We start from the raw sequence: 26,967 nt of genomic DNA on the forward strand, positions 1-26,967 counted from the left end.
CACGGGTGGCATTTTGAGCAGAATCTGGCAAAACCCTTCAATATTTTACTTACTTGGTGTAAGATGGCGGCAATCCACCAATTCCATTTTTTTTTTCTTAATAGACTTCATTTGGACTTAATTCAAATTGAATTAAAATTAACATGGATTTACTTATTTTATTCATACATACATATTTATTCAATTATGTTTTAATTTAAATTCAAATTCAATTCGATTTTATAAAATAAAATGTCATTTTTTTCTGAAATGAAATTAATGGAAAAAAAAAAGTAGACATAATACAATTCAAACATAGCGGTAGATTTGCATACGTGATGGTAGCATCCATGTGCACATGTGCAAAATTTAGTGCCGATTGCCTCGCTGTTAGAATATAAATATTTCTGATTGGACAAACTGCATCTCCAGAGCACCACACTCTCTCTCTCTCTCTCTCTCTCTCTCTCTCTCTCTCTCTCTCTCTCTCTCTCTCGCTCTCTCTCTCTCGCCCTTCTCTCTCTCTCTCTCCGACTCCGTTTCCCGCGCCTGAAGTTGTCGACTTCTCCGATATTGTCTTTTTAATTCCTGATGGCGGCGATATCTCTGTGTATGAGGCGGACCGCGCACCTATCTCAAATCTAGAATATTTACTCTGGCCGCGGTTTTAAAGATATGGTTTTGCGGTTTGAGACTGACGGCTGTGACACACTGAAAAGATGGAAAGGTGCAAGGGTGCTCGCGCGCGCGCGCGCGCGCGCGCGCGCGCGCGTGTGTGTGTGTGTGTGTGTGTGTGTGTGTGTGTGTGTGTGTGTGTGTGTGTGTGTGTGTGTGTGTGTGTGTGTGTGTGTGTGTGTGTGTGTGTGTGTGTGTGTGTGTGTGTGTACGTACGCGCGCGCATGTGTGCACGGCACGCTATATTGTTCCATCTCGGCTCGCTGGTATTAACGGTGTGTGCCATCTGGTGACTTGAGTCAGAAGTCAGAAGACGGTGGGCGGGCTGTTGGAGGCGAGACGGCGATGGAGGCTCCATATAAATAACACCAGCGCCTCTGTCAAATCTATTATTAACGTTTGGCCGCCGTACGATTAGTTAAGTGGTTCATGGACACCGACTTCTGGCAAAACAGGGCGAAGGGGGCGTTTTGGGTCTTGTGTGAACTGTACGTTTTTCAATGATATGCCAGTCTGGATAAGATAAATAAGATGTATTTATTCAAAGCCAAGGCTCTCCCTGATTGGAGCCATTTCGTTTGGAGTTACACTTGCAGGGTAAAGATCAATGTTGTCGTCCGTTTGTCTACAAATGATACAGTAGTTGAACATCTGTTGAAGGGTAGCAGGCTATCTGTCTTTGGAGCACTTTTAAATGGCATTTTATCTACTTGGCATGGAATTGTCATTTGCGTTCCTTTTATTCATCATCCATGAATTACTTTGAGCTTCATGTATGAATGATGCTAAAGTAGATAAACTACATAACATACCTACATAAAATGTAGTGGTATTATTATTGATATTATTTAATTTATTACATTTATTAAATGCATGTAATCATTTATTATTATTTTAGAGCCACATCCAGCCAGTTTGACTACCTGTTATTGGCCGAACGGCGATAAACGAAGCCGATTCTCACCAATGATAGGCTGCTAGCTAGCTAGCCAATTTTCTAAGAGCTTGAAAAGTTGTTGTTTCTTATGCTAAATTGCTTTATTTATCGAAGCGTATGACTGTGGGACTGTGGAATCTATGTTTTGCAGCAGAGAGTATGTTCGAAAAATGTGCATAAACGAAGGTCAACTTTTTGCTCTGCCTTCTCAATTATGTGTGACGGACCTGCCTCTTTTATCTTTATTTTAGGGTTTCACCGCAATGAGGACATGAAGGCCATCGATGTTCTTCCCATCCTCAAGGAGAAAGTCGCCTTCCTCTCAGGTCAGAGGCTTGTATTCACTCTCTCAATACACACCGATCAGCCACAACATCAAAACCACCACTAATAACCACTAATATTGTGTAGCGCCCCATCGTTCCACCAAAACAGCTCTGACCCGTGGAGGCACGGACTCCACAAGGCCTCTGAAGGTGTCCTGTGGTACTTGGCACCCAGACGTGAGCAGCAGATCCTTTAAGTACTGGAAGTTGTGAGGTGGGGCCTCCATGGATCAGGCTTGTTGTTCCAGCTCATCCCACAGATGCTCGATCAGATTGAGATTTTGGGAATTTGGAGGCCAAGTCAACACCTTGAACTCTTTGTCATGTTCCTCAAACCATTCCTGAACCATTTTTGCAGTGTGGCACGGTGCATTATCCTGCTCAGAGAGGCCACTGCCATCAGGGTATACTGTTGCCATGAAGGGGGGTGTACTTGTTCTGCCACAATGTTTATGTAGGTGCTACGTGTCAAAGTAACATCCACATGATGCCAGGACTCAAGGTTTCCCAGCAGAACATTGCCCAGAGCATCACACTGCCTCCGCCCGCTTGTCTTCTTCCCATAGTGCATCCTGGTGCCATCTCTTCCCCAGGTAAACGACGCACACCCACCCAACCATCCACATGATGTAGAAGAAAATGTGATTCATCAGACCAGGCAACGTTCTTCCATTGCTCCATGGTCCTGTTCTGACGCTCTTTGCCTATTGTAGGTGCTTTCAGCGGTGGACAGGGGTCAGCATGGCCACTCTGACCGGTCTGCAGCTGTGCAGCCCCATACACAGCAAGCTGTGATGCACTGTGTGTTCTGACACCTTTCTATCATAGTAGTATTAACTTTTTCAGCAATTTGTGCAACAGTAGCTCTTCTGTGGGATCGGACCAGACATGTGAGCCTTTACTCCCCTGGCGCATCAATGAGCCTTGGGCGCCCATGACCCTATCGCCGGTTCACTAGTTGTCTTTCCTTGGACCACTTCTGGTAGATACTAACCACTGCATACCAGCAACACCCAACAAGACCTGCAGTTTTGGAGATGCTCTGATCCAGTTGTTTATTTGGCCCTTGTCAAAGTCTCTCAGATCCTTACACTTGGCCATTTTTCCTGCTTCCAACACATCAACTTCAAGAACTGACTGTTCACCTGCTGCCTAACACATCCCATCCCTTGACAGGTGCCATTGGAAATAGATGATCAATGTTATTCACTTCACCTGTCAGTGGTTTTAATGTTGTGGCTGATCAGTGTATGTCAACCCATAATATCATACATCTCAATATAATCATTCAATATCATATGACGTGATGAATGAGCGTTGGTTAGTGATTGACGGGTAAGCTTTTAAATTAATTGCGGGGTTTTTTTCTTCATAAACATTGCTTTTTGTCACTTTGCTTGGACAATTTTACTGATTGATATAAATTTCACAAATTACCATCCACAGTGTAATTATTAACAAAGCCGTGATGAGTAGAATTATGAATTCAATCACATTTACTGTAATAAGCATAATTAAGTCATTACCACTCCCAGTCGCCGTGACTGAATTCTTGCTGTTTTTTTCGGAATTGATTCTTTTAAGAGGGTTTTGCTGTGGAGCAAAAGTTCCACAATAGGAAAATTCAGATATCAAGGTCACTCCTCAGTGCACTCAGAGTGCTTTCTTTTAATTTATTCCACCAATAAGCGCAAATGATGTACAGAAAAACCCTCAACATCCTGCATAGCAAATCTTTTTTTTTTTAAGAAATCAAATCGCAATTTTTTTTTTTTAATTGTATTTATTTATTTATTTATTTATTTATTTCGTTTTCGTAGCCGGCTACTCAAGGATGCAGATCAGATCAGACGTATATTCCTCATGCATAAGAAATATGTGACAAGGCGCTATCTCCCGATGCATCTCATCTCGTCTTTTTCATCTTCGTATTGTCTATTTTTTGCCCCCGTAGAACGTCCTGTCCCTCATCCGAACGATCAAATAAACAAGCCGTTAAGTGGATAAATAAATGAACAAACGCCAATTCCTCACGGAGCAAGTGCGCCCCACTCTTCCAGAAATAAGTTATTTTGAGGGGTTTTTTTCAATTCATACTGTAGAAATGAACCACGTTGTTGGATCTCTGTATCTGAAATGGCGCACTGCATACTCACTTAGAAACCTACAACGCCGTCTTGCCCTCGCAGTGCATTGTGGGATACGCTCCCCCCCGAAAGCTCTGTTCGCTCTGTTGGCGCATTACTCTGGCGTACTAGTTAGTGCGCTCGTCTGCCAATTTGGACGCGGCTCTGGACGGCTCGGTCCACGCTATCCCCGTTTTTTCCATTTTTTCTCTTATTAATGGCGGCGTTGGATTCCCCACTCAGGCGGCAGAGACCGGCGTGGGGGGCCGGTCCTCACCTTCCCAGCGCGGAGCAACCACGACAGAATACGTCCCGAGGACCTCCGCCGCCTCATCGCCTACCTGGCCACCGTCCCCAGGTGAGGAGCACAAAGTACACGGACCTGGGTACAAAGTGTCAAGATGTGATGATCATTTGCATCAAAATTCATTGGAAACTACTTGTTTCAAGTATATGTGCAGCTTGTATTTTCCAATGCAGAAATGCGTAAAAAAACAAAACAAAAAAAAACAAACGGAATTCTGGCGTTAATATTCTTTTTTTTAAATATTTGAATTTACATGAATTTCCAAGCTATCTATCTATCTATCTATCTATCTATCTATCTGTCTATCTATCTATCTATCTATCTATCTGTCTATCTATCTATCTATCTATCTATCTATCTATCTGTCTATCTATCTGTCTATCTATCTATCTATCTATCTATCTGTCTATCTGTCTATCTATCTATCTGTCTATCTATCTATCTATCTATCTATCTATCTATCCGTCCATCCGTCCATCCGTCCATCCGTCCATCCGTCTGTCTGTCTGTCTGTCTGTCTGTCTGTCTGTCTGTCTGTCTGTCTGTCTGTCTGTCTGTCTGTCTGTCTATCTATCTATCTATCTATCTATCTATCTATCTATCTATCTATCTATCTATCTATCTATCTATCTGTCTGTCTGTCTGTCTGTCTGTCTGTCTGTCTGTCTGTCTGTCTGTCTGTCTATCTATCTATCTATCTATCTATCTATCTATCTATCTATCTATCTATCTATCTATCTATCTATCTATCTGTCTGTCTGTCTGTCTGTCTGTCTGTCTGTCTGTCTGTCTGTCTGTCTGTCTGTCTGTCTGTCTGTCTATCTATATCTATCTATATCTATCTATCTATCTATCTATCTATCTATCTATCTATCTATCTATCTATCTATCTATCTATCTATCTATCTATCTATCTATCTATCTATCTATCTATCTATCTATCTATCTATCTATCTATCTATCTATCTGTCTGTCTGTCTGTCTGTCTGTCTGTCTGTCTGTCTGTCTGTCTGTCTGTCTGTCTGTCTGTCTGTCTGTCTGTCTGTCTGTCTGTCTGTCTGTCTGTCTGTCTGTCTGTCTGTCTGTCTGTCTGTCTGTCTGTCTGTCTGTCTGTCTGTCTGTCTATCTATCTATCTATCTATCTATCTATCTATCTATCTATCTATCTATCTATCTATCTATCTATCTATCTATCTATCTATCTATCTATCTATCTATCTATCTATCTATCTATCTATCTATCTATCTGTCTGTCTGTCTGTCTGTCTGTCTGTCTGTCTGTCTGTCTGTCTGTCTGTCTGTCTGTCTGTCTGTCTGTCTGTCTGTCTGTCTGTCTGTCTGTCTGTCTGTCTGTCTGTCTGTCTGTCTGTCTGTCTGTCTGTCTATCTATCTATCTGTCTGTCTGTCTGTCTGTCTGTCTGTCTATCTATCTATCTATCTATCTATCTATCTATCTATCTATCTATCTATCTATCTATCTGTCTATCTATCTATCTGTCTATCTATTTGTCTATGTTCTCAGGCAATCAGTGTGACTAAATTATTACATTGTATGAAGTTTTATTAAAGTGAGATAAAAATATCGAATATATTATTAACAATATGAAAAACAACACGTTCCGTCTGACGCTCAACGCTTGCTAACTAGCTGAGCACTTGAGTTTACCTTTGTCTTGATTTCTTGACCCATATTGAAAATAATGTATTTGGTTTTTTTTTTCCTTCATCTTCTGTCTCTAGTCCTCGGTAACGCCAGTCACCCAGCTAACTAGCTACGCCAGTATTTGAGCTTAATTTGGTCTTCTGGTCTGGTTTTCCTGACCCATGCCGAATAGCATTAGCTTCAGGATTAGCATTCTCAGCATTGGCTTGTAGCATGACCCAGGGGACGTTCACATGCGGTTGTTTTTAATGACTTTTCACCAAGTTGACGGAGTGCGGTCTCAATAGGAGACCTTTGGAAGGTGAAAAACAAATCACTCGGTTGAGGAAATCAGTTATTTCGCAAGTAATTAAAGTAATTAGTAAGTAATTCAAAAATCACTTTCAGATTCGCGCCGTTGAAATATTGAACGTATCTGGGAGAGCCGCTGGCTTTGGGTTTACAGGCCCTCACACACACAGACTCGTCCGGTCCTGGGTCTCTGGGTTTAATTAAGGGGGCAGTCTCCTCCACTTGACCTCTAACCAACACACACACACACACACACACACACACACACACACACACACACACACACACACACACACACACACACACACACACACACACACACACACACACACATACGCACCCACACACCTTTTTCTCTCCTCCCTCCCTCCCTCTCACTCGCTCTCTTCCCCAAACTTTCCCACACCTACATGGAGGTTTAGAGTAAGACAAGCAGAGCGGCTCCGGCTGAACAGGGCCTGGGGCGGGAGAGATTACCAGCCAGGTGGTTTAATTTAGCATTTTCTGTGACGCTTGCCCCTCTCACTCTCTTCCACTCACTCACTCAGTCGAAAAAGATAATGCCTCCCTCTCCTCCGCTCTTTCCTTCTCTTATTTACCAACGAGCACTTTTCATTCGAGTACTTAGTTACTTATGTATGGAATCCTGAAAGTGCCACAATGGTTAGAAATAAATAAAAGAATAAATAAATAACTGTGGAAATATAAAGAGGAATAAAAACAATTGGAAAATATGGACAGGAAACGATTGATAAATCCGGGGAATTAATACTAAAATATAAATTGGTGTGAATCGGAATTTATTACTTCTTTATTTTTTCCACATTTCTTTTTTTCTATTCCTTTTTATATTTATTTTCACATTTATTTAGTCACTTATTTCCAAATATATTTGTTAATCTACTTCCAATATTTCTTTTAAATGAATGGATTTATTTATTTCTCGATTTAGCTCCCGCAGGAGCTTCCGGTGGACGTGCTGCTGATGGCCTCTCGCCAGATCCCTCTCGTATGCCTACTTCTTGCAGATTGTGCCGCACAACTCACGGCAACACTCATATTTGTCAGTGCGGATATTTTTTGTCAAGACTCTCTATTACAGCTTCCAGCCTTGTCATTATTAACTCTTGATTCACCATTTTCCTCCACCCACCGAGCAAGAGTTAAAATAGCGTGTCTGAGTTCACTTCTCGGCTCTTGTTCAAATTCTGCCGTCGGCCATTTTACTACAGGCTAATACTGCGTTCAAGACAACTGGGAGCTGGGACACTTCCCAACTTTCGATCTCTTATGATGTACCTCCGTGCCAACGTGTTGGGGAACTCGGTCCTCAGTTTCCGTCTGGGAATTATGAGATGGAGGGCATTCATTTTTTCTAAGCAGAAGTAGGAAGTTTCCACCTCCCAGCTTTCGTGAAGGCAGCACGTCGACATGACCAGTCGGCTTGGACTGTGTGGGCAGAACAAAATGAGTTGACTGACAGTTTGGGCTCGTCAGGAAAAGCAGAAATAAATAGAGAAATATATATACAGAAATAAATGAATAAATAAATGTAAATGTACATGAAAATAAATAAAGAAATCTATATGAAAATAAATAAATCAATAAATAAAAAAATATATAGATAAGGAAATATATTTGGGCATAAATTACCAAATAAATGTAAATATAAAAATGAATAAAAGAATAAATGTGGAAAATAAAAAACAGTAATTCATTCTGATTCACACCAATTTATATTTGTATATAAATTTCCATATTTATCAATCCTTTTCTGTGTATATTTTCCAATTGGTTTTATTACTCTTTATATGTACACATTTATTTATTTATTCTTTTATTCATTTATTTATTCCTCTTTATATTTCCGCATTTATTTTTTCATTCTTTTATTTGTCATTGTGGCACGTTTCAGGATTCCATAGTTATCGATAGACTTTTACTCCTCTACATTTCAAAGCACATAGCTGTACTATTTACTCAGCTGCATTACTTTAGTTAAAAATAATAATAATAATAATAAAAATCAGGATTTATATTCTTTCCTATATTTGTAAATGATATCACTTGTCATAACTAAATTTTTGTTCATACATTTGAATCAGGATCTGCATGAGCTCTCATCTGGAGAAAAAAGGTTCAGTAGTACTCTAGGCTCTGTTATGTCGGGCCACTGGATATTACTAGTACTGTAACTTGTAATACTTGAAGTACATTTAAGAGCAGGTACTTATGTACTTCTATTGAAGTAGAAATGTCAAAGTTCTCTCGCTTTTTCACGAGAGGAATATTGTGTCAGGGTATTTGTACTTTTACTGGAGTGAAAGACCTGAGTACTTCTTCTGCCATTGCTACAGTATCTATCTATCTATCTATCTGTCTGTCTGTCTGTCTGTCTGTCTGTCTATCTATCTATCTATCTATCTATCTATCTATCTATCTATCTATCTATCTATCTATCTATCTATCTATCTATCTATCTATCTATCTATCTATCTATCTATCTATCTATCTGTCTGTCTGTCTGTCTGTCTGTCTGTCTGTCTGTCTGTCTGTCTGTCTGTCTGTCTGTCTGTCTGTCTGTCTGTCTGTCTGTCTGTCTGTCTGTCGATCCTCTTTAATTTCACTGCTGTACCCTTATATGGGGGAGGGGCCTCCATGTGGGGGTGCGTCGTTACCCCAGCCCTCACCTCTCAGGAGTCAAATTTGGAGTAAAAAAAGAAAGTAATAGCTCCTCCACGTAGAGCTTCTCATCCATGGGATTCTCACTTCCCTTTTCAAAGTTTAGCAGCTTAGCGGGCTGAGAACGTTCCGACTCAGCCCGTTTCATCCTGCGCTGTGTTCTGCCAAATATATATTTTCTTGTATTTATTTTTATTTTTTTTCAGTTTGGGTTCAAAAGTGCCGTGGAGGTTTTATTTCATCGGGGGGTGTTTTTGCCGAGGGACTTTTTAAAAGGAACGGTGCTACGGGGAAGTCAGGAATCAGGATTTTCTAGCCAGGATGCAGTCCTGTGAATTTCCGCTTTTGCCGAAACGAGTCAACTGGTCAGCACTCTCTCTCTTTCTCTCTCTCTCTCTCTCTCTCTCTCTCTTGCTTTCTGTCTCCTGTTTTCCTACTTTGTACGCCGCCCCCACCTACCACCTCCTGACCCCCCACCTGGTTTATTTTCTCTCTCTCTCTCTCTCTCTCTCCCTCTCTCACTCTTCTCTTTGGTCATACTCTTCTCATAATCTTCTCTCCATCCCTCCCACCCACCCTGTCCCTCCCCTACATCTCTTTTTCGCTCTCTCTCCCTCTCTCCCTCTCTCTCTCTCTCTCTGAACTCTTGAGTTTTTCTCTCTCTCTCTCTCTCTCTCTCTCTCTCCTGTCTGGCCGTTCGGCTCGCTCAGTGTGTTTTCATAGAGCGAGGTCAGGGCGAGTTAGCGCGGGGCGGCCTGCGTCTGTCACGGTTTTCTGAATCCGTACGTTCAGATTTCAGCCTTTTTAAATCCCGGAGAAACGAGCTTCGATGGAGTTGTGCGGTAAGCAGCAGGCGGGAAATTTCAACGCTTTCATATTTCACCGCTTAAAGAAAATAAATGAATAAAAATTGTCGGGTGACCGAAAGCGGTCCTATTTTTTTGGCCTCGTTACAGTAACAACAGAGCTTTCAAGGCGAGGAGGGGAAACCTCCTGTTTTCGGGCCCGGCTATCGGAGCCGAACAAAGCTGATTCTGCATTTTTTTTGGTCTCCAAAGCGACCCGTCTCATTCGGTACTCCAGTTATTTCCATATCCTTTCTTGTGGGAATCAACCTGTCTCCCCTCCCTCCCCCCCCTTCACCAGCGAGGAGGTGGCCAGACACGGCTTCACGGTCATCGTGGACATGCGCGGCTCCAAGTGGGACAGCATCAAGCCGCTGCTGAAGATCCTGCAGGAGTCCTTCCCGTCCTGCATCCACGTCGCGCTCATCATCAAACCCGACAACTTCTGGCAGAAGCAGAGGACCAACTTCGGCAGCTCCAAGTTTGAATTCGAGGTGGGGGGTTTGTGGCTTTCGTAGCCAGTAGCGTCAGGTCGGTTGTTTTTTACCCGTTTGTTGGTAGACTACACTACTACTACTACACAGTTTATTTGGATCTTCATTACTAAAGTTATGCGGACGTGGAGTTAGAGTTATGCTTATTTCAAAATGTTTACTCCACCGCTCCACTTAATTCTGTGGGAATTGACCTGGATAGCGAAAAACGCTCCACTGGACGTTGCTTCTTAGCGTTATGCATAATGCATGAGCACGCGTGTGATTGCATTTCGCTTTTCCAGGCAAGAGTTTTGGAAATGCCTTGAGCGTATTGTGTGCTGTTTATCACAGCTATGATGTTTTTTTTCTCCCACCAGAATATTGTTATTTCTATTTCTCAAACGTTTATCTAAGCCCACCAGTCCTCATTTACCGGCTATTTTCGGACGGCTGCTCAGTGACTGTGAGACTGCTCCATCCCATGTGGGCGTGTGTCGGCGGTATATTTAGCCCTGACCCAGTTGCTATGGGAACGGGGTATATGGGACGCGCCCGTACGCTCCTATCCCTACGGCAGGTTGTCGGATTCTGGGCTGGACGTTTGGGGGTTTGATGTAGAAAGTAGAATCTATGATGAGGAGGATGAGGATGATGAGGATGATATAATGCAAAATAATGTGCCCCAGTTTCCAATGTCCTGATTGCCAGTGTTGCATGATTGAGCTTGAAATCCCAGCGAACAATGGACCGACTGGCATCGATCAATAACATTTGCAAACCCCCGTCGCTATTTGAATGTCAGTTTCTACAATGAGCTCATAAAATAAGTAAGCTCTCAAGATTTGGCGGAAACTCAGATACAGCACATAAAGATCACTCTGCCTTCTAGAGGCGACGCTCATCAATGTTTAGTGTTCATTTGTTGTCGAAATTAAAGCAAAAAATATTTTCTCTCCTGATTCCAATCTAGCTTAGAAGAAATAGTAGTTGGCTTTATTGACATGTCGTAAATATTGAAAATCGGATTCAATCGTCCTCCGGTTCTTTGTTTTTTCTTCCATTTGCTTAAGTTTTTAGTCGCTGAGGTCTTACGGCCTTGGCTTTTTGGCCTTTCTAACAATAACAAAAACACTGCTTCAAAATTTCTGGAATGCCCCCTTTTTTTCCCTATTTTTTATTTTTTTTTCTCCGACCTTTCCCATCATAACAGTGGCCATGTGTGACCGCATTCCTGCAGTATTCCAACAGTGGCAGTTCTATGGAATATTTTAACAGGTTGCAATTCAGAAGTTTTCCTAGCGGCCAAGCCGCCGAAAAACGCAGATGACGATGGCTGGTTTTGATCTCTCTTCCCTTCTCTCCCTGCCTCTGTCCGGCCATCTGTCTCCCTCTCACAAACCCATTCTTTCCTATTTATTTCCCACTCCTCTTTCCATGCTGCCTCCATTTCATCTCTTTTATTCATTTTCCTCATTGTCAGACCGTGATGGTTTCTTTGGAGGGCCTGTCCAAGATCGTGGATCCCTCCCAGCTGACAGCTGACTTCGAGGGCGGCCTGGAGTACAACCACGATGACTGGATTGAGGTGCGTCTAATTGCATACGCTGTATACTGTATATATATTGTAAGTTTTCTCACAGAAAAGGTTTTAGGCCCCGTGGCAACGTAGGGGGGGGGACGTCGGGTCTATTATTTTTGTTGAAAAATAAATATTAATAATCAGAACCGAGCTATTTTAGAATTTTTTAGGAACTAAACCTGCTTGTCCTTCATTACTTTTCATATACGTTTCACATGTTAACAAATTTAAAATCATTTTAAAAACAACAATCATAAAACATTTTGGAACAAATACAGTTTCTATGAACTGGACGTTATCGATAGTGAAAACTTTTAGGACCTGCCTCTTTTATCGGATTGCTGTGGCGGCGCATCATACAAAGGATTTCTAGCAGCGCACTCCAAACGATAATTATTGATGGCGCGTGTGAGTGAATGGGCTATTCACAGAGGGTCCGTTGTGTGTGTGTGTGTGTGTGTGTGTGTGTGTGTGTGTGTGTGTGTGTGTGTGTGTGTGTGTGTGTGTGTGTGTGTGTGTGTGTGTGTGTGTGTGTGTGTGTGTGTGTGTGTGTGTGTGTGTGTGTGTGTGTGTGTGTGTGTGTGTGAGAGTGAGTGTGAGAGAGCCAGAGAGAGAGAGAGAGAGAGAGAGAGAAACACAACCTTGAAAATACATTAAAAAAATGCTTATGCTCGGCGGGGGGTCAACTTAAGCCCAACCTAAGTTTGCAACACACTGGGGGAAATGTTTTGGACCACTTTCAACTCACCTTTAACTCACTTTCATATCTTGTATTGATGAAGCTTTTCCGCTCCCGGGCTAATTTTACTCCAGGTGCGGTTGTCTTTCGAGACGTTCGCCGGGGACGCAGCTCGGGCCCTGTCCCGCCTGGAGGAGCTCCAGGACACCCTGTCCCAGCGGGACCTCCCCCGAGACCTGGAGGGAGCCCGCCGCCTCATGGAGGAGCACGCCGGGCTGAAGAAACGAGCCACCAAGGCCTCGGTGGAGGAGCTGGACGCCCAGGGGCGGAGGCTGCTGCAGAGGCTGCAGGCGCAAGCAGGCGGAGGAGGAGGAGGAGGAGGAGGAGGTGGAGGAGGAGACGGACCTTACGGTAACCGTGGCGGTGGCGGAGCCAGCGGAGATTCCAACCACCACCACCACCACCACCAGGGGCTCCACGGGCACGCGGACGCCCACCACCTGGTGGCCAAGGTGACGGGCTTGCTGGACAAGCTGCACGGCACACGGCAGCACCTGCAGCAGCTGTGGCACATGAGGAAGCTCAAGCTGGACCAGTGCTTCCAGCTGCGCCTCTTCGAGCAGGATGCCGAAAAGGTGAGGGTTCACTTGTTTTTATTTTTGTTTAGTTTTTGTTTTTGAGATAACGGGGGTAAATTGAAGTGTTGCACCAGCAAAACAGTTTAAGTCAAGAAAAAGATTAACTTATGTACACATCTTTTTTGCACCTGAGAAAATGCTACAGTATTTCAGAAAAAGATCTGTGGTCCTACTAAGAACAATAATAATAATGATAGTAGTAGTACCGTTATACAGGTACCACTTAGTACCACCAATAAATATAAAATTTAAAATCATACAATAATATAATTGTGGCAGTTTTGCCTACCACAGCCACCCAAGTGGCGTGTTCAGGGACCTCCGGCACAGAGACACAGACCAGGAGGGTTAAGACACCAGTTTATTGTAGACACTGGACTGGTTGGAATAAGCCCAGGAGCAGAGAGACAGGTGTCATGACAAGGGCTCCTCTCCTGACTGAGTGTGGGGATGGGGGTTTTACCTGTTGCTCATTAGACCAAGCTACGAGCAACAGGTATGCAGCCACACTGATCCTGGAACCCCTGATTACCTAGACCCAGGTCACGTGTGGCTTCTCAAACCACACCATCCCCACACCACAATAATATAATTGTTATAATATATACTCATATTATATAAAATGAGTTTATAATTTGAGTGTATACAATAAATATTATCTATAACTATTATCTATAAGATAAATAGCTTAACTTGAAGGGGGGAGCTTTTTTTCTTTTTACATTTTTATAATATATATTAGCAATGCACCAAAATCGAAATGTTTAACTCAACAACAACTAGCCAACTGGTCTTTTTTAAATTTATGATTTACATAAATTGTGAATGAAATCAATTTTGCTCCTGATTTACACCAAACTACAGGATGTTTGGGTGAAAAACAGTCCAACTTTTAACATTATACTGTAGTAGTCAGTCCTCCGTGAAAGGAAATATGTAATTACGGTGATTGAGCCCCAAAAGCGACGAGTATAAGCTATTTAAGAAACAATGCACGTGGAGCCGAGAGAGCTCCCGTCGGGTCTCCATTTCGCTTGTGTTGGAGGTGAATGTTCTCATCCATGCCAGATTTGTGCTGCATGAATGCAATGGAATGTGTGGCCTTCTAATATAGTAACACGCCCGCTTGGGAGTGCTAGATTTTGTATTCCACAACATCAATCAGCAATTTCGATGCATTTTCTTCTGGGTTCATTTTTTTAACGTTCCCGACTTACCTGGCTGTGCCGCATTATATCGGTATTTTCATCCCTACTATCCACCAGATAGCAGCTGTTTAATAACTCAAGCTCAATAAGTACATTTCATTTGCACTTCACTGTTAAATAGATATAGCCCGTTACGTCAGTGGATAGGTTTACTGTAAAATATAAAGCATATTTCTAAATTTGACTTTTGAGGCAATTTGTCATGAAATAGTTCAGCACTGCTGATCCAAAGTCCCTCTAGTCCTACGATTACAAAGAACATTACACATACCATCCCCCCGCCCTCCCTCTCCTACCCATCAGTCCCACCCAGCCAGACAATATTAAAGCAGTCCAAGGGAAGAAAAATAAATGAATAAATAATAATAGTAATAAATATAGATGCAGGCAGCAGTGCACGGGGTCCAGATTAGTCCTGTTAGGTACATATTACAGTTGTCTGAGTTTCAGTAAGGCCTGGATCAGACTACACAAATTCAGTTCTGTGGGGTTCTGTGAAATTCGGGCGAGTTAAAATCTTCCGAGTTTACGTTGAACACGGCATCGGCTCCTTTGGTCTGTCGTCGCGTACAATCGTAAATACTACGCTAAGCAACCAGGTCTACACAGCGCAACTATCCCAATCCCCGCTCCTCAACTAATCAAGGTGCACCAATGTCCTTCAACTTCCAGTATATTTCACTTTTTTACCAATTCCTGCCCAAAATCTACATCGACATTGATAAAACTTGAACCACAAGACGTCTGAAAGGTCCCCGTTCCAAGGAGACCTCAATCGTGTTAAAAACAATAGAGTTCCAGAAAAATATATATTTATATTCATGTTCATTCATATGTGTATATACATAAATATATAAAATTAAAGACTACACAAAACAAAATGCAGAGTAAAAAATAAATAATGAAATATATACATACACACACAAAATATAAGAAAAACATATATAAACAAAGAAAAAAATATATGTAAAATAAAATAAATTTAATGAAATAAAAAGAAGGGCTTGATGAGCAGTTACTACTATATTATGTCAATGCTACGATTATGCTAGTTTTTCAAGGTTAAAAATGTTTGTCAGATTGTAAAGAAATTCCCAATTGAGCCTCTGATGATGTAGCGAATCTCAAATTTGATGTGTTGCATGACTGCTCAAATCCAATGACCATAAGCAGGAGGAAGAGAGCCTGGCAAGTAAAGCACAAAAAGCAAGCATGTTGCATTTATATTTGGTTGGAGGAACGCCCCACTGTGACCTTTGAATATATTTCAGTGTACATTTGGTGCAGTTCAATAACAATGTATACGCAAACAAAGTGGGTTGAACTTAACCTGCACCGGGAACTGTATTTTCCAAAGCTTCCAAAGAATTGGCAAAACACAACTTATAGACGGGAGTTCTCGCTGCGTCTGATGCATGCGTGTCAATGACATGACGCCCTTTTATTATTTTGTGTCCGAATCAACTAGCATTCAAATAAACAAGATCTGAAGAGACATGTAAAATAGGAAAAATATTTATAATTTCTTTATTCCCCTTTGTTATTTACCCATTATGAGAGAGAGAGAGAAAGAGAGAAATATTCTCACTATATTCTGGGTAATTAAGGGTTTACAAAGGAGAGTGATCTACTGTCCTTTGCTTGTGCCTAAGTTTGTGTGTGCGTGTGTGTGTGTGTCTGTGTGTGTGTGTGTGTGTGTGTGTGTGTGTGTGTGTGTGTGTGTGTGTGCGTGCGTGCGTGCGTGCGTGCGTGCGTGTCTGGGCTGTGCGCAGATGTTCGACTGGATCATGCACAACAAGGGGCTATTCCTGACCAGCTACACAGAGATTGGGGCCAACAACCAGCACGCCGTGGAGCTGCAGACACAGCACAACCACTTCGCCATGAACTGCATGGTAGGACTCGATTCTCTGTTTTTCTCTCTCTCTCTCTGTCTGGCTTCCCTGTCATATTGTTTTTTTCCCACTCCACCTCCGTCCCGCAGTACCTCGTGGAAGCGTGGCTTCCGTAAACGACATATATTCCTCTCTGTGCCCTCCCATAATCCAACTGTAGCTTGTGTTGTTAGCCAACCCTGCCCGCAGCCCCGATGCTGCCCCCACCGCTGGCTGTTGCATCAGATCTCATCACTGGCGGTCTCGGCGCTCAACCTTGCCAAAGACATTTGACAAAAAAACTCTCCACCTCTAGTCGGGGCAAGGTGGCGCGGCAAAAAATGTCAATGATATGACGTACTCCGTGCTCCATCGTACAGCCATGAATCTCATGGCTCGCAGGTTATAGAAGGGTGTTCTGTCTTCTGTTCTGTCCTGAGACAACCATCCCATACAAAAGGATCTTGCGTTTAGTGGATCTTTCCAACGTTTTCCAATTTTCCTACACAGGTACACTTCAACTATGAAGCTGATTTCAGTTTGTAAGTTACCAACTCACATCGATATAGACAAGGCAGCGTCAGTCGAGAACAACACACTGCATTGACTCTTGTCTGACTCACAGCGGTTAAAACAAGCAGAGCTCTGACCCTCTGCTCCCCTCCTTCAAGTCTTCTCTTCCTCTTCTCTCTTGATATTGCAGTGCCCCGTCCTGTCTTAACACATATACCCGGTTTTCAAAAACAAGCTTTCGAAATATCAGCCAGTACATGCAGAGATGGTATCGCTGATGAGCTTCTGCTGTTGCGATTCGTTTGTGTGTGTGTGTGTGTGTGTGTGTGTGTGTGTGTGTGTGTGTGTGTGTGTGTGTGTATCTTTCCGTCTCTCTCCTTTGTTCTTTCTTTCTTGTCCAGGTCTTGTTTTTGTGAACAGCTGTTTTGCTGCCTCGTGCGTGTTTGAGCCATCTGGGAAAGAAATGAAACCCAGTCCGTGCAGGTGTGGGCCAGACGACCAAAAGTATCTCTCTGCTTTAGAAATATTACTACATAAGATATTTGGAGGAGGGGGTATACAGACTATGACTATCCTTAAATATATGGCTGGGCAGGGAAGGGGTGCAACTCCAAATAAGGACATATACATCACAGCCAAGTTGAGGCTTCCCCTTCTGTGATATCAGTGACACAAGTGTTATACAGTTATATTTTCTTTTGTGAAAGACCCGAGCACGAGTGTCTGATATAGATCGTTTGCCTGGAAATTCTCAAACAAGTGTGCATTTCATGTGCAACTTGCGCCGTTCCAAATGGAATGGAGATGGTCCATTCATCTCTGTGCAGCTCTGGAGGCGTGTCCAGAGAGCACGTCGCTGCTACGTCACAGCCCGGTCTCTCAAATTGCCCGACTGACCTTTTCTCAGATACAGAGAAGGAATTGCTTCCATGGACCACATAACTCTGGAGGGGTTTAGTTTTGGCCATTTTGATGCTGAAAATAGGCGGTATCCCCCTATAAGGACGAGGAACTCCCACTGACTCCTCAGCTTGGCATTAACTTGTTGATGTTTCCCAAAGTAAAAAATGCATTACGCCATTCATAACCCTTGTTGCAGGCGATGGAGAGGGCACCCGTAGTATCTCTTCCTCTAACCGCATCACTTGTGTGTCCATGTTGTGTCCCGACCCCGAGTGAATTGGGTCAACACCAAGTTCCTGAGAGCGCCACGCTAACCCCTAGAACAACAGTATGAGAGAGCTCCGAGCCGACTGCAGTGTTAACACACACGCACACACACGTGCACACACACACACACGCACACACACACAAATGCACAGTCGGGCGCATAGTGGCGACCACTGCCCATTATTTGACAGGATGTGCTTGTTTCCTCTTCCTGTTGCTTGCATGACTGGTTGGAAATACACGGTGTCAGGCTCATCACAGTGTTTTCCCTTGATGGTCACGCTCCGTTTGCACGGTGGACAATGGATTGGGCCGGGACCTGCGAGCGTGCGTGTATGCGACCGCGCGAGCACGGCAGACAAGGCCGCACTGTCTTGCCAAATCATCAATACCAGTTTCAGTTTCTGTCGCCGACATAAATGGAGCGTTTGTTGTCCCGCATCCTTCAACAGCTGGTCTGAGTTTGTCTAACTGGGATCCTCTGCTTCAGTTTAAACTGAAACTGAAGGCATGCAGATGCTAATGGTTTGTGACTATGTTGCTTGATGCAGAATGCATAATGTAGTAGATTGAGTGATGTCGATGCAATGCACCTGAGGGGAGACACATAAGTACTGCGTAATTTTTCTTTATTTATTTATATCTCCTAAAGCAGTGATTTTCATATCCAGTGCCCTCAATTTCATAGATATAAGGCCACGGACCCCATTTGATAAAGATTTGTTTTGTTAGATAGAACTTAGACCCCAAATTCCATATCTCTCTATAGCAGGATTAGGAAAAAAACTGTGAAACTCTGCTCAAAACATTCATTATTGTTTATTCTCTCATGGTGCCAACATCTCTGAAATGAAATAATGAAGAAGAAGTTGATCAAAAGATGAAGTTTTACGATTAGTCATTTTGATGGGGACCCCCTAGAACCTCTTGAGGGACCCCCCGGTGGGATCCCCGGACTCCATGTTGAGAACCACTGTCCTATCGGTGTGGCTAGTCAGTTTAGGCAAGGTGAGGCAAGGCAAGGTGAGTTTAGCTCGTATATGAATCAGAAAGTACTGTTTCAACGGTCATGCATGTTGATGTTGACTGTATGTCAGTTAACCGGCACACCACGTGAACTGTCCACATAACAGTCCATTTCAAAATTGGGACGGTAAATTTGATGAAGTTCAGGGTGATATTTCTACCTAATTATTCGATGTTTCAAGGAATGCATCAGACATTTAGCGGAGATAAAGTGAAAATAATTATGTTGGAGATCTGTCGATGCCAAAAACCCTGTCTGTGACACGCCGTGACTTTACTTTATGCTTCTTTCCGTGGCGGCTTCTCATCCTGTGTAACAAGGGAAGAAATGAGGGAAGAGCACGGTTATGGCAGGCTCCTGTTCCCAAACAAACAATTACCCGCACATAACAGCACTTTTCACTCCCGAGATGAGCGCGTTGTGAATGTAGAGCGACAGTGTATTTTCCATTTGCTCTGTGTTGGGATTTTCGGGGACCTTTTTTTTTAGCGTTTGATGTTACCGCACGGTGGGTTTTTGCACCATCAATCGAACGCCTTTTATTTATGATGGTTTTAGTGAGGGAGTGGAGACGTCTGCTTCCTAAATAGGTCTCCCTCTCACGAGCTAAATGGGTTGTACGCCGTAGGGATCTTATGTGACATTGGAGGGTTTTTGTCAGAGGGTTTATAGTTAGAGCAGTGGTTGGCATAGCAACCACCACAGCACTACTCCAGTTTGGCTGGAGCTACCTGCCTTGTGCTGTATTACAATTGATTTTGACATGCACAAAATGCAATCAATTAAGTCTAGAGCTGTCACAATTATTACACAATTGCCTGAATGCAATTATTTTGGCATTTTGCAAATCATCATATTCTACCATCGTGTTTCCATCTAAATTTCAGGGGAATTTTAAGCCAATGTTAGAAATTTTGCAATTTTTAGAATGTGCAGTAGGTGCCTTTCTGACAATTGGCTTTGTTCAAATAAACTGTCCATTCAATTTTTATGTTCCAATGTTCAATGTCAGTACATGTGTGAATATGTATTATTGCACTGTTATAAGCTTATAATATGAAAGTGGCATGAAATTAACAAAAACACATTTGTATGACAATTAATGGTCAACTAAAATGTCATGAGCCTGACTCCTCCTTTTTCAAATTATTTTTTTATCCGATGCTTGTGAAATAGCTGTAGCGTTAAGGCGAGTGGAGTAGATTTTGCCATTCTGACCTGAATCTGAAAAATGCAGAATACAAAATCATCGGAGGGCGATAGAACCTGAGGTCCTAGAGTGAGGATTTGATAACATCCGAGAGAGAAATGAATGGAGGTGAGGCGTATGTTTACCAAATCAGCGGAGATTGGTACTGTCGGACGATTTTTGGGTAAATGGGTTTTGGAAAGCCCATTCAGGTATTTTAGTTTTTGCTCCCTAACAGATACAGTGACACACTGTGGGCACATACATTTGTAAATGTGGCTTTTAATAAGTTCATCCATTAGCTGGACCAGAGTTTCTGTTGGAAAGAATTGGTGCCGGTCGAAGTTTCCTGGAAGATTTAAATTTCCCGGACAAACAGGAGAGATTCCAGTCATATATTATGTGTTTAAAACTGAGCTTAAAAACAATTGATAAGCAGGCTATATAGAGGATGACATCATCAAGGCATGTAGATGTATAATATTTTTTATTGAATATTAAATATCAAATTAGTCCTGTAAGTTGACACCATTTTAAAAATAAAGAAATAAAAATTACGAATATTACTACTTGAAATCAGATAATTTCCGTTTGATTTACATTTCACTAAAATAACATTTTCGATCAAATCAAAAACAAAATAAATATTGCAAGTAGGTCTAAATAAATTATAACGTTTGTAATGTTGTCTGTCTTCGTCGGGACATCCCGTCGACATATTTTACACAATGAATATTTACCATCTGCTTTGGATCGGAAGTAAAATATCAAAAAAGCCACCAAACTATGGATGTATGTGTCCCAACGACACATCATCTTCCGGTTTCTCCTCAGAGTTCTAGACGCTGCGGCTCTGTCCCCGCTCCGTGTGTGTACTGTGTTGACAAGCGCAACCTGTCCACGAAGGAGGGGGCGGGGCTTAGTTCTATATCAGCAAACGCGATTGGTCAGAGGTGAAGCTTTCAGATCAGCTTTAGGTCGTCCAGACTGATCGACTCCCCGTTGCAACTTGCCGACCGCGGAAATGAACAGATCTGCAGACTTTTTTATCGAAATGATCCGCCCAGCACTAATTGAAATTGTGCTTGGAAGGAATTATTTTTATGACCGGAGAGATTGAAATATGTCGGACTTCAACGCGATTTCCCCGGTCAAAAACCGGCAATAACCGCAACTCTGATCGGCAAATCGTCTGTCGCTCGTTCCAATCGTTCAAATAGGTTTAAAGGCATATTTGCCAAACTCTAAACCGCTGATTCCCCCTTGAGACCCCTTTCTCTCACTCTCCACTCCCACTCCCATGTCTTCTTTCTAGCTTGCCTTTGCTAGATCCTTTATCTTCCCTCTATTCCTCTCTCTCTCTCTCTCTCTCTCTCTCTCTCTCTCTCTCTCTCTCGCCATCCTTTTTTCGTTCTCTGAACTCTGTGTTTTATCTCACCCCCTACTATTTCCAACATTTGCCCACTGGTTTTAAATTAGGCTTACCTCCACCCCCTCTCCCTCTCTCTAATCAGTCCTCACCAGCCCAGCCTGGCCTGTTACTTATCTCAACTCGTAATGTCCCACAGATGAAAATGGAGGGTTTTACGTTTATTAGTGGTAGGTAAGAGGTCATCCCCTGTGCCTGCCTCAGCACTTCCTATGCGTGTGTGTGTGTGTGTGTGTGTGTGTGTGTGTGTGCGTGTGTGCGTGCGTGCGTGCGTGCGTGCGTGCGTGCGTGCGTGCGTGCGTGCGTGCGTGCGTGCGTGCGTGTGCGTGTCACCGTCAGCAATATTCTCAAATAGCTACAGTAGAACTCACCCCCAGTAAATAGACGTGGACTCATTGGCTGTCATTCATGAAACTAAATGTATTATTCTTGGTATAACATCATCTGTGGTAGTGCCAAACCTCACATCAACAATGCAGTGTTCAGTACATTTGTATATCTAATAAGGTACTGATCATAACTATTATAATAAAGCTTGTTCAAAGTGATTAATTTGCCAATAGGAATAAATGAACCATATTTTCGGGTTGGTTTCCAGTATCAGGCATAATCAACTACATTAAACCATCGTACCAAATAGTGCAAATTCCGCCTTGATACAATAACAAGTCATTTAATATTTCAAGTCCTTTCTTTTTTGCAGTCTCTGTCAAAATGGGTCCTTACAGTTACCCCAGGCAATTGTTTTCACTGCTAAATCATTTATTTTCATGTAGCTGTCATTTTTAATAAAGCTGTGAATAATAATAATAATAATAATAATAATAATAATAATAATAATAATAGCTTTATTTATATAGCATCGTAAAACACAGTTTACCAAGTTCTTTGACAGATGAAATAAAAGCAGAGTGTTCAGATCATGAATTTCAAAGGCAAAGTAACATTAATAAACACAACTTAAAGTAATTCATTGAATTGTAGAAAGCAGATGAAGAGACAAAAACTAAATAAATAGATACAATATGATAATAACAAACAGAAATAAAAAGGAAAAAATAAAAATAAATAAACAAGTAAAAAATAAAATAGATAAAGAAAGGGGGCAACGTCGTCACATAAAAGCGGATCTATTAAAATAGGTTTTGAGAAGTCTTAAAAGAAGTCACTGACTCTGCCATCCGAATCACCGTCACCTTTAGTTTTAAGTCTAGACTTTGGAACCGCCAGGAGGGCCCCGCCTGAGGATCTGAGGCTGCGCACTTCGAGTCAGACCCAGAAAAGCGATCAGTAAAATCTTAAAATCCATTCTGAACCGAACAGGAAACCAATGGAGAGAAGCCAGGATTGAGGGGATGTGATGTGGTCTTTCGGCCGGTAAGAAGACTAGCTGCTGCATTCTCAACTAGACGGAGGTGGGAGCTCTCCCACCTCCGTCTAGTTGAGAATGCATGACTTTTGGTTGAAGCCAGAAAGGAGGGAGTTACAGTGGTCTAGTCGTGAGAAGATTAGGGCGTGGATGACTTTTTCGTTCTTATATTATATATTATATATATCCTTGTTGTATTGGTTATATTATGTTATATAGTATTTAACATAATATAACCCATGAGACTTATCAAGTAGATAACATAAATGTCACATATACTGATGTGCCTAGTGATGAACCTGGTTGTTTGTATATTGTCAGTTGTTTTAACACAATATCTCAAGGTTTTAATTGATGACCAAAGGAGTGGAAAGCAAAAGGTGCTGTAACAGCCCCCCAAAAAAAAAAATACAAACCCAGAACTGGTGGCGTACATAAACGGCGTTGCACTCAACACGCGCAAGAGTAGAACCCACCTCTCTGTGATGCCTTTTAACTGCCACAAGCTTCACCTTTGCCTCCCATTGTGATCGAAACAAGCCATAATAGCTGCCAGGAGCAGTAATTGGGTAGAATAATAACAGGCTGTTAACACACGCTCTTAATTAGTGTGTGCTGATCCGTGGCTATCTACACAAAACAGCTTGGGGCTGGCGTATGAAGGGAAGACGGGGAAAAAAGGCGGAGAACGAAAAGGTTTTGTTTTCATTATTCCGACGGGTTGTTTCATTCTCCGGTATAACTTCACCGCATTTGTGACATGTAATTCTCTTTTTTATTTTCATTTTTTATTTTTTATTTTTTTGACAGCACATTCCTGTTTTTAAAGACAATGGATGGAATACCGTAATGCCTCATTCTCTCTCTCTCTCTCTCTCTCTCTCTCTCTCTCTCTCTGTATTATGTAAATGTGAGAGTCATTCAGTTCATCTCCAACTTGTAATGGCTTTGATTATTTTGTGTACACTACAGGTTACAGTTTACAGATTTACCCCATATATTTCTGTGTCTCCTTAAGACCATACATGAGCAGTTATTACACTTGTAATTGAGAGATACCGGTTAATTTTTATTTTATTTTATTATATATACAGTAAGCCTATAATAGTTTATAAAATTTATAAATGTATATATATAGTAGTATATAGTATATATATATGCATATACTGTTTATATATAATATATAAAAGCTATAATAATTGAGATGACGATGATATTATAATTGTGACCACTCTATATAATAATATCATTAATGAAGAGTATCATTTCAGACTCACAGGTAGTTGATTGTAGATGGGGTCTCTAGTAATAATTGACATGCAAAAATAATACAACACTACTTTTGGCATCATCATCATCTTACAGCTACCACTGTCAGACAGAACTGTATCTTAGTAGTATTCACCTGCTCGTAACTTACTGGGATTTATTCATGGAAATGTCTGTTGACCATAGAATCAAGTGCTTATATTTCTCACTGCCTCTCTCCCCGTCGCCTTCCTCTCCGCCAGAATGTGTACGTGAACATCAACCGCATCATGTCGGTGGGGAACCGGCTGCTGGAGTCGGGCCACTACGCCTCGCAGCAGATCCAGCAGATCTCAGGCCAACTGGAGCAGGAGTGGAAGGCCTTCGCCGCCGCGCTGGATGAGCGTAGCACGCTGCTGGAGATGTCGGCCAGCTTCCACCAGAAGACCGACCAGGTGTTGATACATTTTAAGTTAGATAGATGGATGGATAGGTAAGATAGACGCTGTATGTACATACATACATACATTCATACATTCATACAAAAATTAACAATAAACCAGAAGAGTAAGCCCAACAATGAAGAATTACATTTTGGCAATATACCATTGATGATAAACCATAAAAATAAACTCAAAAGTACTAGTTGTAACAACAAACCGGAACAATGAATCTAAACAATAAATAAGTAAAATTTGACAATAAACTTACAAATACAATAACAATACAAACAATAAACCACAAAATAAACCTAACAATAAAAATGTTGCAATATACAACCATCATAAGAAATAAATAAGGATAAGATAAGATAAACCTTTATTAGTCCCACAACGGGGAAATTTACATTTATCTTGTCTTGTCTTATCTTATCTTCTCTTATCTTATCTTAAATAAACCTAAAAAAATATACGATAAACTTACAAATTAAGTACAAAATAGAAAAATAGTTATGTACAATATACATATATGCAATAAACCTAGTGATAGACAAAAAAAAAAAAAACTAAAAATGATCAGTAAACAGTAAAGAATTGGCCACATACTGTACATCTTCAACATAAAGAATGAAGTAAGCATGTTTTTCCATAACTCAAACAGACAAATTTAGACATTGGATTTATTATTTTCCTGGAAAACTACACAGGAGGAATGAAAGACATGGATAGACATGGATCGCATTCTATCATAAATGCACACACACACACATACACACACACACACACAAACACACACACACACACACACACACACACACACACACACACACACACATTTCATACACTGCTGCCAGCTGAGGATGAAGTAATCAATACACCCAGTGAACATAAGCAAACGTGTACACTCAAAGCCAGATTCTAAGACAAACTCCTTGGGGCGTACCCATTGACATATTTATTATTTGATATTTTATTTTTCTTCAACTGTTTATTTTTGCATGGCTAATAGAATATGTCAATGATCAATACCTACTGAAATACCATTGTTTGTATATACTTGCACTTATCAGGAGCTAAAGGGTTTTTTCCAACTGGCCACCAAAAGACGTGAACACTAACATGTTCTTTCTAACAGTGTAAGAACAACAAATCATTTTACTATATGTTACATTTTTGGGTCACTTTTTACCCAACCTGTGAAGCCAACGGCAAATTGCCTCTTCTGTCATTCTATTCTATTCTATTCTACAGTATATACTATGATATATGGCTTTTTTGTTTTAGGTGAACTGAAAAACTGTCTTTTTTTGGTTTGTCTTGTAGTTTGTAACCCCTAATCAGTAAAAAAAAAACTATAAAGAGCTCAAATGAGTCCCAAACCTTTTTAACTAGAGATAGCATTTTCATCTTCATTTCAGTATCCATGGAAATGCTTATTATGAATTTTCTCTCGGGGAATACTTTTTTTTATTTTTTTTTTGCGTTTGACGACTTCTGCCTCAAAGCCGTTGCAGATTTTGTGTGCTGTGCACCCACACACATGCACACCGCACACACACATACACACACACACTTGCACACATGGGGCAGGCGCACATTGCCAGAGATTTCAGCCATCTGTCTATTGTCATTTTTGTGTGATCCATATCTGCAGACGAGACTGATTTCCCTTCAGGTTTTTTTTTTCAGGGTTTTACGTTGCGCTGTGTTTGGGTTGAACTAGTGTCTTTGTTTTGCCTTTTTTTTTTCTTTGTGTGTTTTGTTAGTGGCGATACTCTGAGACCTATGTGCTGTTCTGTCCAAGTTCACCCCAAGGCGTGAACTTGTGTGCGCGCACACGCGCACACACACACACACACACACACACACACACAGACACAGCTCCAGCAGATAATTCGATTGTTTTTTGTTTGCTTTTATCTTTCGCTCCTGCTTTCCGCCCTTTCCCTCCTCCCACTCTCCCTTTGTAGCGTAATGTGTTGTTGTTTTTTATCATTATTCTCCCAAAGCACTCTGCCCTGCTCTACTTTCTGCCCTCTCTCGCTCTTTTCTCGCACCATTCATTTTCTTGTTCCGCTTTACTTTCTTCTTGGTGGTCTCACTTGGTGGTCTCACTCATTATTATTATTTTTTTTTTTTTATTTTATTTCAATTTGTGTAGTATTATCATCATGGATTTGGTACTATGTATGTGAACATTTTGAGTACGTCTGAATTAGTGTGCTAGTGTGCTGAAATGACAGACTTCGTCCGGTGAAATATAGTAGTAGGCAAACACTGCAGTACACTGGTAAGCG

General features: G+C 41.6%; 1 protein-coding gene across 1 annotated transcript in view; it reads left to right on the plus strand.

The window, feature by feature from the left end:
• triob (trio Rho guanine nucleotide exchange factor b) overlaps positions 1–26,967 on the plus strand; it is a gene marked incomplete at its 5' end in the record, with an annotated part of 157,661 nt that overhangs the window by 53,325 nt on the left and 77,369 nt on the right. The window contains 7 exon segments of the mRNA XM_080005935.1: positions 1,843–1,917; positions 4,287–4,401; positions 10,133–10,325; positions 11,788–11,892; positions 12,700–13,200; positions 16,184–16,306; positions 24,494–24,685. Of these exon segments, the coding sequence (XP_079862061.1) occupies positions 1,843–1,917; positions 4,287–4,401; positions 10,133–10,325; positions 11,788–11,892; positions 12,700–13,200; positions 16,184–16,306; positions 24,494–24,685 (1,304 nt within the window).

This window comes from Zeus faber, assembly GCF_960531495.2.
Source record: "Zeus faber genome assembly, chromosome: 8".
NCBI classification, from domain to species: Eukaryota; Metazoa; Chordata; class Actinopteri; order Zeiformes; family Zeidae; genus Zeus; species Zeus faber.